The sequence below is a fragment of the Sus scrofa genome, chromosome X, assembly GCF_000003025.6.
Source record: "Sus scrofa isolate TJ Tabasco breed Duroc chromosome X, Sscrofa11.1, whole genome shotgun sequence".
Classification (NCBI taxonomy): Eukaryota; Metazoa; Chordata; class Mammalia; order Artiodactyla; family Suidae; genus Sus; species Sus scrofa.
The window spans coordinates 90728339-90746732 of record NC_010461.5 but is presented as its reverse complement, the minus strand read 5'-3'; the positions used below and the strand labels follow the sequence as shown (position 1 = coordinate 90746732).

General features: G+C 40.7%; 1 protein-coding gene across 10 annotated transcripts in view; it reads left to right on the top strand.

The window, feature by feature from the left end:
* The window catches only part of CHRDL1 (chordin like 1), a 123795-nt gene that overhangs the window by 80484 nt on the left and 24917 nt on the right, over positions 1-18394 (top strand). For all 10 annotated transcript variants that reach the window (XM_005673818.3, XM_005673817.3, XM_005673815.3 and 7 more), the window contains exon 7: positions 16625-16692. In XM_005673818.3, the coding sequence (XP_005673875.1) occupies positions 16625-16692 (68 nt within the window). The remainder of the gene's footprint in view (positions 1-16624; positions 16693-18394) is intronic.

Here is an 18394-nt window from a genome sequence, read left to right as displayed (position 1 = left end):
CATTGGCCTGGCTCTAGAGTTCCAAGTTGTTCCGCTCTTTGGTGGGAGCCATCCAGAGGAGTGTGACAAGGGCCTGTCCTAAGGCAGGGGAGTAAAGGGAACACGAGGACAATGCGTGGCACATTGACATAGGCAGCCAATCCCGAGAGCATTCCCCCACTGCCCATCCTTCTCCATCAAAGCCTCAACCTGCCCACTCCCAACCACAGGGGCACACCTTCTCTCCGTCTAAGCTTAGAAAGGCCCGAGTGTAAATATCTACCTTCTTTCATTCAGCAAACATTTGTTGAGCAATCACTAAGTACCTTGGCTACTGTAAATAATGCTGCAGTGAACAAAGGAGTGCATGTATCTTTTCTAATTAGTGTTTTTGTTTTTCTTCTAATAAATACCCAGAAGTGGAATTGCAGGATTATGTGGTAGTTCTGTTTTTAATTTTTTGAGGAACCTCCATAATGTTTTCCATAGTGCCTGCACCAATTTATGTTCCCACCAACAGTGCACAAGCATTCCCTTTTCTCCATATCCTTGCCACCACATGCTATTTCTTACCTTCTTGATAATAGTAGCCATTCTGACGGCTGTGAGGTAATATCTCATTGTGGTTTGATTTGCATTTCCCTGGTGATTAGTGATGTTGAGCATCTTTTCATGTGCCTGTTGGCTATCTGTATGTTTTCCTTGGAAAAATGTCTACTCAAGTCCCTTGCTCATTTCTTAGAACGTTTTTTTCTGGGAGTTCCTGTCGTGGCTCAGTGGTTAACAAATCCAACTAGGAATCATGAGGTTGCAGGTTCAATCCCTGTCCTCGCTCCATGGGTTAAGGATCTGGCGTCGCCATGAGCTGTGGTGTAGGTGGCAGACTCGGCTTGGATCCCGCGTTGCTGTGGCTGTGGCGTAGGCTGGTGGCTACAGCTCTGATTAGACCCCTAGCCTGGGAACCTCCATATGCCATGGGAGTGGCCCTAGAAAAGGCAAAAAGACACACACACACACACACACACACACACACACACACACACACAAAAGATCGTTTTTCTCTTTTTATGGCTGTACCTGCGACATATGGAAGTCCCCGGGCCAGGGGTCAAATCAGAGCTGCAGCTGCCGACCTATGCCACAGCCACAGCAATGCTGGATCCTTAACCTACTGTGCGAGGACAGGGGTCAATCCTGAATCCTCATGGATACTAGTCATATTCTTAACCCACTGAGCCACAATAGGAACTCCCTGTTGCACTTTGTTTTATAGTTTTTCACAGATAATTATGTTTTTTACAAATTGAAATTGTGTTTTAAAATCTCTATTTCATTTATTTCCATTTTGATCTTTATTAGTTCCTTCTAATAACCCTGGATTTTGTTCTTCTTTTTCTAGTTCTTTTAGGTGTAAGGTTAAATTGTTTATTTGAGAACTTTCTTGTTTCTTGGGGGTGGGCATGTAAACTATTAGAGTTGCTTTTGAAGCATCTCATAAGTTGTGTTGTCAATTTCATTTATCTCAAGGTATTTTAAAATTTCCTCTTTGATTTCTTTGTTGAACCATTGGTTGTTTTGTAGCATGTTGTGCAGCCTCCACATGTTTGTGTTTTTTCCCCATTTTTCTTCTTCTGATTGATTTCTAGTTTCATGCTGCTTGGTCAGAAAAGATGATTGTTATGATTTCAATCTTCTTAAATTTATTGACTTGCTTTGTGGCCTAGCATGTGATTGCTCTTGGAGAATGTTCCATGCTCATTTGGAAATAATGTGTTTTCTGCTGATTTGGTATAAAATATTCTGGATATATCTATTCAGTCCATCTGGACTAAAGTGTCATTTAAGACCAATGTTTCATTATTGATTTTCTGCCTGGATGATCTATCCATTGATGTAAGGTAAGTGTCGACATCCTTTACTGTTACTGTATTACCGTCAATTTCTCCCTTTTATGTCTGTTAATATTTGCTTTATATGTTCACATGCTTTTATGTTGGGAGCATAAATACATGTGAATGTTATATCCACTTGTTGAACCCCTTTATCATATGTAACGCCTTCTTTGTCATTTCTTACAGTGGCTGATCCTTTGTACTATTTATTTGCCTTTACTAGTGACTTTTTTTTTCTCTTATATATTTTCTGATTTCTAGTCATGGCCTTTTCTTTTCCACTTAAAGAAGACTCTTTAACATTTCTTGAAAGTCCAGTTTAGTGATGATAAATTCTTAGTTTTTGCTTGTCTGGGAAACACTTGATCTCTCCTTCAATTCTGAATAATAACCTTGTCTGCCAGACTATTCTTGGTTATAAATTTTTTCCTTTCAGCACTTTAAATATATCTTGTCACTTGCTTCTGGCTTGCAAAGTTTGCTAAAAATTCAGCTGATAGCCTTCCCTTGTATGTGATTAGTTGTTTTTCTTTTGCTACCTTTAAAATTCTCTCTTTAACTTTTTTCTTTCTTTTTTTTTTAAATGGCCACATCCATGGCATGTGGAAGTTCCCAGACCAGGAATCAAATCCAAGCTGCAGCTGTGACCTGTGTCACAGTTGCAGCAATGCCAGATCCTTAACCCACTGGACCACAGCAAGAACTCCCAACTTTTTCCATTTTAATTATGATATGTCTTGGTGTGACTTTCTTTGGTTGGAACTCTTTGTGATTCCTGTGCCTGGATGTCTGTTTTCTTCCCCAGGTTAGGGAAATTTTATATCTTCAAAGATCTTTGAAGCCATTATATTTTCAAATAAGTTTTCTTCCTCTTTCTCATTCTCTTCTCCTTCTGGGGTCCCATTAATGAAAACTTTAGCATGCTTAATGTTGTACCAAAGGTACCTTAAACTACCATTATTTTTAAAAATTCTTTTTTCATTTTCTGTTCTGCTAGGTTGATTTCCACTGCTCTTTCTTCCAGGTCACTGATCTTTCTGTGTTATCTAATTTACCATTGATTTCCTCTAGTGTATTTTTCATTCCAATTGTTGTATTTTTGAGTTCTCATTGGTTTTTTTTTTAACATTTTCTAACTCTTTGTTGAAGGTCTCACTGTGTCCATCCATTCTTCCAAATTCAGTGGGCATCTTTATGATTATTACCTTGAACTTTTATCAGGTAGCTTGCTTAGATCTATTTTATTTATTTACTTTTTCTGAGTTTTCATCTTGTTCTTTCATTTAAAACATACGTGTTTGTCTCCTCATTTTGCCTAATTCTCTGTGTTTATTTCTATGTGTTAGGTAGGCTCTTTATGTCTCTTGATCTTGGAGAAGTGGCCTTATACAAAAGATGTCCTGTGGGGTCCAGCAGCATGCTCCTCTGTGGTCACCAGAGCCAGGTGGTCTGGGGTGTCCCCTCTGTGGGCTGTATGTACCCTTCTATTGTGGCAAGGCTGACTGCTGCTGGCGCAATGGTAGGCACGGCTGGCCCCCAGCCTGGATGACTGTGAAACCTGGTGATATTCAGTGCTACAAGTTCACTGGTGGGTAGAGCAGATCCTAGGCATGGCTGGTTGTATGACATGGTGGCTCAAAACTGCTATGGGTGTACTTGTGGTTAGGCAGTCCCTAGCACTAATTGGCTAGAGGGAGGATTCCAGAATGGTGTCTGCCAGCACCAGTGTCAACAGTAGAATGAGCTTACAAAAATTGCTAACATCAGCATCTGTGTCCCCAGGGAATTCCCAGTTGCCTTCTCCTCTCTGGGAGGTTCTCCAAGATCAGCAAGTTGGTCTGGGTCAGATGCCTTTCAGATTGCTGCCTCTGTGCTGGTACTTGGAGTGAATGAGTTTTTGCATGTACGCTTTAAGAGTGGAGTCTCAGTTACCTATAGCCCTCCTCTCCTGAATATAAGCCCCACTGGTTTTCAAAGGCAGATATTTTCGGGGGCTTTTCTTCCTGGTGCAGGACTCCTGGGCTGGGGAATCCAGTGTGGGGCTCAGACGCCTCACTCCTTGGGAAAGACCTTCATGGTTATATCCATCCCACTTATGGGTCACCTTGCTGGGAATGTGGGTCCTGACTAGATAGCATCTCCACCCCTCTTTCCTGTCTTATCGTGGTGCCTTCTTTATATATTTAATTGTGGAAAATATTTTCTGCTAGTCTTTGGGTCACTCTCAGCGATGGTTACTCTGTAAGTAGTTGTAATTTTGGTATGCCCTTGGGAGGTGAGTTCAGGATCTTCCTATGTTGCCGTCTTGATCCTACCTTCTGTTGTATGCCTGTTATGTCTTAAGCTTGAAATAGCTTCTTACCTCTCTTTTACCAACTAGGCTCCTACACATCTTTTAAGACCCCAGCTAAAGTTGCACCTCTTTGAAATAGCCTTATCTGATCAGTCCAGTCCTCACTGGCCTCCTTCTTTGACCACTTTCAGGGCTAGATCTGGTTGTAGAATACAGCATTTAAAAGTATTCTCTTGGCACTCCTATTGTGGCTTGACAGCTTAAGAACCTGACATAGTATCTGTGAGGATGTGGATTCAATCCCTGGCCTCGCTTAGTGGCTTAAGGATCCAGCATTGCCACAAGCTGTGGCATAGGTTGCCAGATGTGGCTTGGATCTGGTGTTGCCATGGCTGTGGTGTAAGCCACAGCAGCTGCTCCGATTTGACCCCTAGCCCGGGAACTTCTATATGCCACGGATGGGGCCATAAATTTTAAATATGTCTGTGTGTTTTCTTGTTGTTTCATTGTCTTATGGGTCTTGGCTCCTCAACTGGGAAACTGTATAAGGAAAGGACCATCTTCTTCTCTTTCCCATAGCATAGTATTAAGCATTCAGCCTGTGATGGATTTGTTAACAGGAAAGAGAGCCACAGTTATGAGAAGCTTTCAACAAGCACTCCAAGTGCAGTCCTGGCTAAGGAGGCAGGAGAGATGACTGACCTCACAATTTACTCAACCCACGCTCATTTATCCAACACCTCTCCCATGAGATTAGGATGAAAATCGAATCTTTGTTATGAAATTGAGATATTCTTGCTAACTCCTTCAAGGTAACTGAAATTGGGAGCAAGTGTTTAAAAGCAATTTGTCAGTGTTCAAGTGGTAAAACTGCCATTTTACCTAAGACTCTCGATTTCTGTCTCCAAAAGTCAGCAAAATTAGACCTCAGATGCCAACTTGGCTGGAACCCAGAGATTTTGAGGAAAGCGATATGTGAGATATTTTATTGTTTTAACATCAGAAATTTTTTACCAAAGTTTTCAAAATCAAAGGAAACGAGAAAAAATAACTCCAGATATAGATCCTCACATCCCAGTCTAGAGCTGTTATTGTTTTTGCCCACATTTTCTGCAGAAACATTACCATATCCTGGTCATAAAGATAAGAAGGAAGCATTGCTAATGAGAATCACTACTTTAAAAATGAAAACTAACTCAATAATCTTTGCGTTTGCATGTTCTCACCTAGATATAAAAATGTATCAAAACACTCTGATCTTTTCACAGCTGTAGAAGAATCTAACCACCACTAGTAATTCCTTTTCAAAAAGTGAATCAGGGAGTTCCCGTCGTGGCTCAGTGGTTAACGAATCCGACTAGGAACCATGAGGTTGCGGGTTCCATCCCTGGCCTTGCTCCGTGGGTTAGGGATCTGGCGTTGCCATGAGCTGCGGTGTAGGCTGCAGACGCGGCTCGGATCCCGAGTTGCTGTGGCTCTGGCGTAGGCCGGCGGCTACAGCTCCGATTCGACCCCTAGCCCAGGAACCTCCATATGCCACGGGAGTGGCCCAAGAAATAGCAAAAAGACAAAAAAAAAAAAAAAAAGACAAAAAAAAGTGAATCATTCATGTTCATGAACATGGGATCATCTTAGGGATTTTCTGTCCTTGTCTACCTCGCCTCTTCTTTTTCTTTTTCTTTTTTCTTTTCTTTTCTTTCTTTCTTTCTTTTTTTTTTCCTTTTTGGCCACCCCAAGGCATATGGAGTTCCTGGAGTGAAGATCAGTTCCAAGCCACAGTTGCAACCTAAGCTGCAGCTGTGGCAATGCTGGATCCTTAACCCACTGTGCTGGGCTGGGGATCAAACCTGCGTCCCAGCACTCCCAAGATGCCACTGATCCCACTGTGCCACAGCAGGATGGCCAACCTCTCCTCCTCCTAATCCCAACTGGAAGCTTTCTTCTTCCATGGAAACTTTCAGGTTGTTCTTGTTCTCTTACCATCCCTTGTGCTTAGAATTCATCTCCATGTGCTTGCTGACTGTCCCACAACTTCCACTCCTCTGAGGTTATCAAGTTCCATCTTGGCATGTCTTTTATGTCTAAAATGTTTCTTCTTAGACAGAAAGCTCTTCAGACAGTAGATGGCACAGCATTGACTTTCATACTGAGTTTAACAAATTAATAGTGATGATTCCTAATTGGCCATCTGGGATATCCTGTCAAGGTCAATAATGCCCCATCCTGCTGCTGGGTTGGAGGGCTTTTCATGTGTATATGAGTCTGGTTCTATAATAAAAATAAGAAATTCCCAGTGAAGCATTTCATAGCAATTATTTCTTCACGGGTGGTTAAAGCTACTCTTCTTTCAACCTTATCCTTCTAACTGCTTCAAGGGATGCCCTGACTCCCCAGAAACACACCACTGCCTATGTCCATTACTCTCATTAGAACAGTCTTCATGAGCTTAGACCTCAACATTTATGGAATTAATCTGATTTGTTGACTGACAGTATAAAGAGAGGGAAAAGAAACATGAGAAAGAGGAGCGAAGTCAGGCAGAGAAATCATATTTGCATATTACCTATACTATAGCTAAGAACTCACAAAGTCCAGGTGTCCATAGCCCAGGCCAAGTGGACAGTTGATACAATTGTTCAGTTGGTTTAAGCAAATTGCTGGGATGACAACATCCACTTTCCCCTTGGCTTTGGCCATTAAAACAAGAGCCACATCCCTTCCTCCCACCAAGGAGTCCAGTTCTCTTTGGACAGGGCTAGGAAGCCCAAGTGGTATTCATGGACAGAAAAAGGACCTTAAACTGACTGCTTTTTTTTTAGATTTATTTTTAGTTTTTTAATTTTTAATTTTTTAATTATAGTTGATTTATAATGTTATGTTGATTTCTGCTGTACAGCAGAGTGACCCAGTTAGTTATACACGTGTATATGTATACATTTTTTTCTCACCTTATCCTCCATCATGTTCCATCACAAGTGACTGGATCCTACACAGCAGGATCTCAGTGCTTATCCACTCCAAATGCAGTAGTTTGCATCCACTAACCCCAAATTCCTAGTCCATCCTACTCCCTTTCCCTCCCCACAGCAAAAACAAGTTTGTCCTCCATGTCCATGATCTGTTTTTGTTTTGTAGATAGATCATTTGTGCCATATTTTAGATTCCATATATAAGTAATATCACATGGTGGCTGTCTTTCTCTTTCTGCCTTACTTCACTCAGTATTAGAGTCTCTATTTCTATCCATGTTTCTACAAATGGCATTAGTTTGTCCTTTTTATGGCTGAGTAGTATTCCATTGTGTATATGTACCTCATCTTCTTAATTCAATCATCTGCTGATGGACATTTGGGTTGTCACCATGTCTTGGCTATTGTGAATAGTGCTGCAGTGAGCATAGGGGTGCATGTATCTCTTTCAAGGCAAGTTTTTTTCCGGATATATGCCCAGGAGTGGGATTGCTGGGTCACAAGGTAGCTCTATATTTCGTGTTCTGGGGTACTTCCATACTGTTTTCCATAGTGGTTGTACCAATTGACATTCCCACCAACAGTGAAGGAAGGTTCCCTGACTGCTTTTATTTAGGTACTTGGATTTTCGCCACTCTACTTTATGACTGTGTAAATTGCACTGTCTCCCAAAGAAGCAGATATCTGACCTCCCAATGTCACTTTAAGCCAAGAGAGAAAAAGAGGTTTAATTAAAAGGTAAACTCCTTTTCTAAATAAAGATGAAAACAAGGAAAGGGCTAGCATAATGATGAGAGAATCTAACCATTAGTTTAGAAGGAATGAGCTGAAGGAATCTCTGCAACCATTTTTATTTTTAAAATTTTTGGTGTCTCCAGGACCCTGGCGAAATTTCTAAAAAGCGAAATTATTCGTTTTCTACGTGTGGGCATGTTTTTTTTTCCTTTCTGCTAAGCTTCATTTATTGTTTATTTAATCCAGGCTTTTTCCTTTGTTAAATGCATAGCACACTTATGAGGGTCCCTGAGATTGGGTTTTCCTCATATATGAGCTATTCTTGAGAAGAGGGTGGAAGAAATGGAGGGAAAGGATGGGAAGAAGAAGGAGGGGGAAATAATAGCTAACAATTATATAACACAGTGTGCCAGGCACTGTTCTAAGCCCTTTGCAAATACGAATTCATTTTATCCTCACACCCTACTGGGTAGGTATTATTTTCTCCCTTTTAGCAAGAAGGAAACTGAGACACAGAGAGGTCCATTCACTTGTCCAAAGTCACACAGGTAAGAAGGGCAGGATTTGGACCCAAGCAGTCTGGCTCCAGGCTGTTTTCTTAGCCATCGTTGCTGCCTCTCAGCTTAGGGATGTGAAGCAACTTCGGGGATGGACTCAGGCTTGCAACTCTGAAGCTACTGGGAGAAGCAGACTTTTTGAAGCCTCTCCCAGGGACCAGATATGGTAACACTTGCAGCAGATCCATTGAGACTACTCTGGGGTGCAAAGACCCCATTTCTAAGCGTAAATTTGGATCTGTTTAACCACATCTCCATTGAAAGAGCAGAGGTGTGGGTTGTGGGTACCATCTAAGTTTTTTTATTCCCTCTCCCATGATGCCTTCCTGCAAACATGTGCACTCTCACAATGCACTATTTATTTGTATTTTTTTATGTTTTGGCTGCACCTGTGGCATGCAGAAGTTCCCGGGCCATGGATTGAACCCATACCACAGCAGCGACCCGAGCCCCAGCAGTGACAACGCCGGATCCTTTAACTGCTAGGCCACCAGGGAACATTTTTAAATGCATGTTTCAAAGAGTACATATTTCTGATTTTTCCGGATAAATATTTTTATACTCCTCTTTAGACTTGGCTTGCCACTGTTGGCAGGAGTCCCCCTCCCCCCCTTGTCTGTGTCTTAGTATTTTCTCAAGCAGATATTTTGTTTAAAATGCTAAGAACTTGTATTGACAGCCCAAACAATAAAGGGCTTTATTTGACAGTAAAGTATTCCCCCCCCCACCAAAATAACTGTCCACTTTATAAGACACTGGAGGGCTTCTTGCAGTATCATTATTGGAAGCTCACATGTCTATCCATGGCGAATCTGTATGCCAGTGTTGTGTAAAGCTTTCCTCCAATTCAGTGCGCCTTGCTCTCTTTCCACAGAATTTGTACAATTAGATGTCTGGCAGAAGCCTCCCCAGAGTCATCTGCTTCCATTCCCCCTTTCATTCCCACTTGGGTATGGAGTGCTGGCTATAAAGTGGCCCACCAGGGAACCTGGCACGTAATGGGTGGAGATTTCATTATCAGTTTCTTCCTCTCTGCCTTCTCCCACTTTCCCTCAAAAGCCCCTAACTATTTGCCTTGATTCTGCTGATTGTAACTTGTTCCTCTGAAAATATGGAGATCAGTTTTCCTTGTCACGGAGATCACTTCCCCTTGTCTCGGGGATTCATTGAAAATTTCTCTTTGCATTACGATTAGGGTAACCATATAATTTATTGTCCAAACTGAGACACTTTTGAAAGTGAGGGAGGCAGTCTTAATACTTAAGGCCGCCAGAAAAACAGGCATAAAAGTGGGCTGTTCTGCATAAATCAGGACTGATGAGCATCCTATTTGTGATGCTGTGTGTGGTTCAGAAGTGGCCACATGCTGGCGTAGTTTTGCTGTCTGAGGTTTATCTTCATGGGTATCTCGTAATCTCATTGGACACTTGGTCCTTGTGCGAGGACAGGGTTTACTTCTATGACCTGCTCCGGCCAACCAGAAATTAATGGGCGCAATGGGAGTTATAAACAGTCTGAATTTTAGCCTAGCTCTTGACCATTTTTCAAATACTTGTTCTCCATTTCTCCCATTACCAGAAAGCCAAACCATTCCATCTCCATAGGGTACCACTCAGAGCATAATTGAGGTTTGAATAAACAACACATGTGGCTTTTAAGGTTAAATGAATATTGTTTGACATACAGTACACTAGAGTTGTTTTTCATTTTGGTTTTAAAAATTGGTTAAAATTACATCTTGTTGCTTCTCGGAATTAACTAGAATCCATCTGTCTCCATTAGAATCGCTGTTTTTGTTGTTGTTGTGTTTTTGTTTTGTTTTGTTTTGTTTTTAAAGTCTTGGCTGAAAAAAGAGCTTCCTCTCACTCAAGACAATTTGTCCAGTGAATCTGGGAAAAAAGCGAAGAAACAGGTTTTTTAGGGCTTTGGTACTCATTTCTTTTATATATTTTATCTCTTAGCTATATTTAAGTTATAATGTCTAAGGTATAATATTTAAGACTATAAATGGACAAACCTATTTTCAGTGCTCCAGCCGGACCCTGCCCCGCTTAGGGCTGTACAAAATGTGAACATCTAGGAAGATAACTCAAGTTGAACTATGATTCATACATAGAATCACTAAAATGTTGAAACCTTTAGCAGCTACTTATAGGACATTCAAGCATAGAAAATGCCATTTTTAATGACTTCGAAAGCTCATAGGCAACAAAATGAGATGAAATAGTTCAAATTTAGGTACACATAACTGCAAATGCTTAGGTGATTGTGACATTCAGGGTATTTAATAGTCTGCTTGATAAGTGATTTGCCTCATTTACTTTGCCATTTTGCCTCGGTGCTTTTTACCAGGGATTGTGCTTCTCAGATTCTGTATTGCTATCAGTAAGATTCTGACTGGACTATTAAGTGTTTAAAAGACACTATTTTATTTCTTTTCTTTTTTATAATGATTTTTATTTTTTCCGTTATAGCTGATTTACAGTATTCTGTCAATTTTCTACTGTACAGCAAGGTGACTCAGTCACACATACATGTATACATTCCCTTCTCTCACACTATCCTGCTCCATCGTAAGTGACTAGATATAGTTCCCAGTGCTATACAGCAGGATCCCATTGCTTATCCATTCTGAAGGCAATAGTTTGCATCTCTTAACTCCAATTCCCAGTCCGTCCCACTCCCTCTCCCTCCCCCTTGGCAACCACAAGTCTGTTCTCCATGTCCATGAGTTTCTTTTCTGTGGAAAGGTTCGTTTGTGCCATATATTAGATTCCAAATATAAGTGATATCGTATGGTATTTGACTTTCTCTTTCTGACTCACTTCACTTAGTATGAGAGTCTCTAGTTGCATCCATGTTGCTGCAAATGGCATTATTTTGTTCTTTTTTATGGCTGAGTAGTGTTCCATTGTGTATATATACCACATCTTCCGAATCCATTCATCTGTCTTTGGACATTTAGGTTGTTTCCATGTCTTGGCTATTGAATAGTGCTGCAATGAACATGAGGGTGCATGTGTCTTTTTCAAGGAAAGTTTTGTCCAGATATATGCCCAAGAGTGGGATTGCTGGGTCATATGGAAGTTCTATGTATAGTTTTCTAAGGTACTTCCACACTGTTTTCCATAGTGGTTGTTCCAATTTACCTTCCCCTCAACAGTGCAGGAAGGTTCCTTCCCTTTTCTCCACACCCTATCCAGCATTTGTTATTTGTGGACTTACTAATGATGGACATTCTGATAGGTGTGAGGCAGTACCTCATAGTAGTTTTGATTTGCATGTCTCTAATAATCAGTGATGTTGAGCATTTTTTCATGTGCTTGTTGGCCATCTGTATATCTTCTTTGGAGAAATGTCTGTTCAGGTCTTTTGCCCATTTTTCAATTGGGTTGTTGGCTTTTTTGTTGTTTGGTTGTGTAAGTTGTTTGTGTATTTTAGAGATTAAGCCCTTGTCAGTTGCATCGTTTGAAACTATTTTCTCCCATTCTGTAAGTTGTCTTTTTGGGTTTTTTTATGGTTTCCTTTGCTGTGTGAAAGCTTGTCAGTTTGATAAAAGAGACTCTTTAAAAGCCCTTTTAAGGAGTTCCCATCGTGGTGCAGTAGAAATGAATCCGAGTAGGAACCATGAGGTTTCGGATTCGATCCCTGACCTTGCTCAGTGGTAAGGATCTGGCCTTGCCATGAGCTGTGCTGTAGGTCGCAGACATGGCTCATATCTGGCACTGCCGTGGATGTGGCCTAGGCCAGAGGCTGAAGCCTCAATTCAACCCCTAGCATGGGAACTTCCATATGCTGCAGAAGTGGCCATAAAACACAAAAATAAATAAATAAATTAATTAATTAATTAAAAAATAAATAAAAGCTTTTTAAGACTCTAGGATCTAAATGCAATAAATTGAACTTCTTAGAAGGTTGTGCCGAATAAACATGTCAATACCAATCATTAAATCTACATTTAAAAAGGGCATTTGCTGAGGAGAGCTATTCTATCATTTTTCTTTTTTTCTTCTTCTTTTCTCCCAATTTTTTAAAAAATATTTTAAAATTATAGTCGATTTACAATGTTGTGTCAGTTTCTGTTGTACAGCGTAGTGACTCAGTTATACATACATATATACACATTCTTTTTATCATCCTATCTTCCATCATGTTCTATCCCAAGAGACTGGGTAGAGTTCTCTGTGCTCTACAGTAGGATCTCATTGCTTATCCATTCTAAACCCAACATTTTCTTTGATAATTCCTTCTCTTTTGGCTGCTTTAATTAGGCTTGAAACCACATACTATAGTATTTATGTTTTGTTTTGCCATTTGCTGGCAAATGTTTTCTGGTTTCAAATCTTCCCTCTGGTCCCCTATATTCATGTGGTTCAGGACATAGCTTAGACCCACCATTGCTGCTTAAAATGGAAAAAGTAAACCCAAATTCATCCCCACTCGGTCACTATTAAGGGCAGCGCCATTCCCCAGTTCTCCAGATATGCAGCTCTAGCATCATTTTATACTTTTTCCTTTGACTCCTTCCTCCATTATCACATCTTCCTTCAGGGTCTTGTCATTTTCTTTCTCCTTTTTTTTCTTTTATTCTTTTTTTTAGGGCCACTCCTACAGCACATGGAGGTTCCTGGGCAAGGGGTCGAGTGGGAGCTTTAGCGGCCAGCCTACGCCACAGCCGCAGCAACATAGGATCCAAGCCGCATCTGCAACCTATATACCACAGCTCACAGCAAGGCCAGATACTTAACTCACTGAGCAAGGCCAAGGATCGAACCCGCAACCTCATGGTTCCTAGCTGGATTCGTTTCCGCTGCGCCATGACGGGAACTCCAGGGTCTTATCATCTTCTTGTTATCTGTGGTAGTCTAGTTCATCCCTTCTCCTCCATTGTTGTAGTGAATCTCACAGCTTCCTGGTTGGCCTCCCACATCCCAGTTGCTCCCCAACACGCCATTGCCAGGATAAGCTTCCACAAATATCCTTTTTACCTTCGGCACCTCTACATCAAAATTGGTAACATGCTCAAATGTGAATTCTTCAGCCTCTTTTCCAAGTCCATACAGGAATTATTTACCACGATGTTACCTCAGTAACCCATCACCCTCCCTTCCTCTCTCTCCACCAGCCCCATTTCTCTTGTTTCACACTTGAAGTTTCTACTCAAGCCACACCTTACTTGCTGTGTCCGGTGTGTGACTTGCTCCGAAGCTCTGGTGCTTTGCAAAAGTCATTCCCTCCCGTTGAGGTACCTTCTGCCTGTATCACTATGTTTATATCCTGCTGTATCGACCTCTAAAAATACGACCTAACAGTCCTTTGGGGATGCTTTCCACGATTACATATGACTGCTCACTCCACACGTTCATTGTTGCCTAAGCACATACATTCCCTTCGTGTTTCCAGTTGCTGCTCTGAGTGTGTATTTTTTAGGCTCTTTTCTAAATTGAGTTCCTGTCACCTCCAAACAGGTTTTCCATGTCCTGAGGGCAAGAGTCCAGCCCTGATTTCTCTTTGTCTGCCTTAGTATCAGGTTCTCCACCCAAGAAATGTTCAATGTATGTTAACTGACTTTTGGACATTATTTTTTGACACAAACACAGGTGAAAGCATCTTAACTCTTATAGGGTTAGTCAGGGTTTCCAGATAGTCTCTGTGTAGTCGCTCTTTTTTTTTTAAGTATAGTTGATTCACAATGTGGAGCCAATTTCTGCCGTACAGCAAAGAGACTCAGATATCTATCTATCTATCTATCTATCTATCTATATATATATATATATATATATATATATATATATATACATTTTAAACATATTCTTTCCCATCATGGACTATTCCAGGAGACTGGATATAGTTCCCTGTGCTATGCTGTAGGACCTGGTTTTTATCCATTCTAAATGTGATGCATGTAGTCTTCGTCTACCATCCTTATTCAGACATGGAATAACCAGGAAGAGGCAAGTCTGCTATTGGCTAAACACTTAATTCTGTATTTTTTACTGAATTTCGAATGAGTACATATACCGAGCAGCAGATATGTACCCAAGAATATGCTAAGGGCAAATAAGGGAAGTATGGAATATCAGAGGGATTTGAAATTTTAGATGATCAGAGAAGGTCTCCCAGTTCCATCATTTGATACATATTTACTGAGTAACTATTATGTGTCAGGCAGTGTTCTATATCATGGTGATATAGCCACAAATAACACAAATAATAAACCCTATCTTTATAGAATGGATACACTAATGTGAGTCAGGAAATCTGAGATTTGGGGTGTTAACTCTCATCAACTCATTACGTGAGTGACTGGCTCCTTGGCCTCTCTGAGCCTTGGTTTCTCCACTTGTTAAATGGAACAGTTGGACCAAGTTACGCCTGAAGTCCTATGCATCTCTAACTCCAGAGGATGCTAACTCTTTTAGGCAATCGGAAATATGTAAGGGTACTTGAGGAAGACTTTGTAAAGAAGGAAAACTGAATGGTTTTCACTGTCATACAGGAGCTATGGGCTGTGAGAGGAAGGTAATTTCAGAGGAAGAATAACATGAGCAAAAACATGGAAGCAAGAATGGGCGCCACATGTTCAATGAAGAGTAAGGAGGTTGAAGGGTTTCCATTGTAGATTAGCTGAGATAGTTGGGTAGGAGGTAGGTGTTCAGTGAAGATGATGTGGGGGCTGATTATAGAGAGTCTTAGATGGGAACCCACTGAGGGTTTTGATCAGGAAATGATAACAATTATACAATCAAAGTGGTGTTTTAGGAAGATTAACTTAGCAACCAGAGTTAAATCTTCAAAATTCACAAATTTTTTTTCTATAAGATGATCTTTGAATCATGGAAGTTTAAAGCCATGCTTTGTTTTATGTCACTGCCTGATAATATTGATATCAAATTAATTTTGAGGTCTTTTTCAAGCCCTAAATCAGTAACGGTACTTGAACCAGTAACATGTTACTGTTTAGATTTAGGTTTTGAAAGCTTGGAAGGTGAGTTAGAATAGAAAATTCTTAATGTTTATACATTTTTGTATTCTTTGTTGTCCCGTGAAATACATGGTTGAATAGATATTGGGTTTATTCTCAACCAGCCACACACACGCACACACACACACACACACACACACACACACACAGTCACACAGTGTACTCATTTATAGTGGTGCAAATATCTCTAAGACCAACCTTTTCTCATCTTCTTGCTTGGTCATAGATAATACAAGGCAGTATTTTTGGAGAGTATCCTCTTATTTTTTTATCTTTAACCATCTAAGGAAAATCCATATCTGTTGTGTTTGTTTTTCTCAAGGTTGAAAGAAGACTCTCCTCCTAAAATCAGTTACTCTGGAAGACAGCAATGATAGGGATTCAGTGTTCAAACAGTGGGTCATAGAGACCCAGAGAAAGGCATCTCAGGCAAAAATGGAAGCATACATCTTGGATACTGGTTATGTAAATACTCCAACTATAACAAGTTTGACCTTAACTTTCAGATTAAGTCATAACTTTTCAGAGACATAATGGTGAATTTAATAAATCTTGACAGACCAAATCCACAAAACTCTCATTTTTAAGGGTCGTCTAAACACAAGTTCCACATGACCTGTAAAATACTTAACTATCTTCAGAATAAAGTAGGCAAAAGCGACAATGATGGCTACATGACAGTGAAAGTGAATGTCCCCCCCCTTTTTTTTGTCTTTTGAGGGCCGCACCCATGGCATATGGAGGTTCCCAGGCTAGGGGTGTAATTGGAGCTGTAGCCTCCAGCCTATTCCACAGCCACAGCAATGCCAGATCCAAGCCACATCTTCAGCCTACACCACAGCTCACGGCAATGCCAGATCCTTAACCCACTGAGCACGGCCAGGGATGGAACCTGCAACCTTGTGGTTCCTAGTTGGATTCGTTTCTGCTGCGCCACATGGGAACTCCTATTTTCCCTTTTATTTTCCAGATTCTGTGTAATATGGCTGGATGGTCTATTTTAGAAAGTGGCAACTTTCTTGGGAGTTGTCCTGAAACAAGAGGCACACCCAGGGAGAAATCTTTTAGCATTGCTGCTTAAAGGACAACTATAACAGCCAAAATGTCTAAGAAGCTTTGGGATCATTGAACCCAAAGTGTTATTGGGTCATAAGGGTGATGTTCTCCCCTTCTGTGTATGTATGACTCTTTCTTTATTTCTTTTTAATAAACAGGGGATGGAGAATTGTCGTGGGAACATTCTGACGGTGATATCTTCAGACAACCTGCCAACAGAGAAGCAGTAAGTGTGAATAGCTCAAATGACTCAATACGCCACAGCATCAGGGCCAGACTCCCTCTCTCCATGGATACTGTCCCAGCAACTCCATAAAAAGGCCCATTTCTAACACCATTTTTCTTCCCTTTTCCTCAGAACTGTGAATGCCATCATCACCAACCTGTAACCGTTTAAGCACATTGTATCATTGGTGACCAGGGCCAGGACCCGAACACAAAGAAATCATAGCCCAGCCCTTAGGAACCCTTCATCTAGATTAGAAGTTGGTACCCTTTCAGGATGACTTGCCAAATCTTTGTCTTTTATAAGGAAGGCAAGCCATCACCTCTAGCCTCAACAGTGTGAACCTTCTGTGGGATTGGAAGGTGGGTCAGCTTATCCTTTTGGCCCAGGTACTTTGGACGTGTCCACACAAACCCTCCACTTTAGGCTCTCAGTCACACAGCTGGAAGAGAGAAAGGGTATCAGCCAAATTCCCTTCCTCAACCTGCAGCATCTTCTCATTTCCATTCTAGGTGCTAATCTCAGAATAAGCCTTTCGAGTAGGTGTCTCTCTGTATATCGTAATAGCATCTCTTGTTCCTTTTTATTTCGAAGTAATTAACAAAATAGAATCCCTCCAAGAAATATAGGTCTAAGTAGAGTGACACTTCAAACTTCAGGAAATCTGAAAAAGAGATAGATGTTTCAGTTCAAAGGATCTATCATATTAAAGGACTTTATATGAGTCCATATGGGATTCTGTGAAATCATGTGTGTGAAATGTGTTTTTTAGTTTTATTGAAGTATAGTTGATTTACAAGGTTGTGCTAATTTCTGTTGTACAACAAAGGGACTCACATGTAGACACATCCATTCTCTTTCAGATTCTTTTCCCACATAGATTGTCATAGAATATTGGGTAGAGTTCTCTGTGCTATACAGCAGGTCCCCATTGGCCAATCATTCCATATACCCCAGCGTGCATATGCCAATCCCAAGCCACCAGTCCGTCCTTCCCACACATACACTTTCCCCCTTTGGTAACCATAAGTTTTTCAGAGTCTATAAGTCTGTTTCTAGTCTGCAAATACGTTCATTTGTATCTTTTTTTTAGTTTCTACATGTAAGTGATATCATATGATGTATGTCTTTCGCTGCCTATCTTCACTTAGTATGATCATTTCTGGGTCCATCCATGTTGCTGCAAATGGCATTATTTCATTCTTTTTTATGGCTGAGTAGTATTCCATATATCCATGTGGTATATGATAGTATACCATATCATCTTTATCCATTTCTCTGTCGATGGACTTTTAGGTTGCTACCATGTGTTAGCTGTATATTCATTGCAGTAGTATTTACAGCTGCATGTGAAACATTTGAAAATTGGAAAGCACTATAGGATTTAAAGAATCTTTCAATTAGGCAAGAGTATAAGAAGTACAAAATATACCAAGGCATTCATTGCACATAAATGGGCATTCATCACACCCTCGTACAAAAGAAGTGTACAGAGCATTCGATGTAGAATTATTTTCATAAAAGCAAGGCAAATGGAGACAACCTAAATGCTCTTTGTAGTAGCTGGGTTAAACACACCCAATCAGAGGGACACCATACAGTTGTCAAAAAGAATGTGGTACATTGAAATGTAGTAAAGTGGGGGGATGGCCAAGACAAGCTTTTCCCCGAGGAAAAGATTTTTCTCCATTTAGCTCTATCT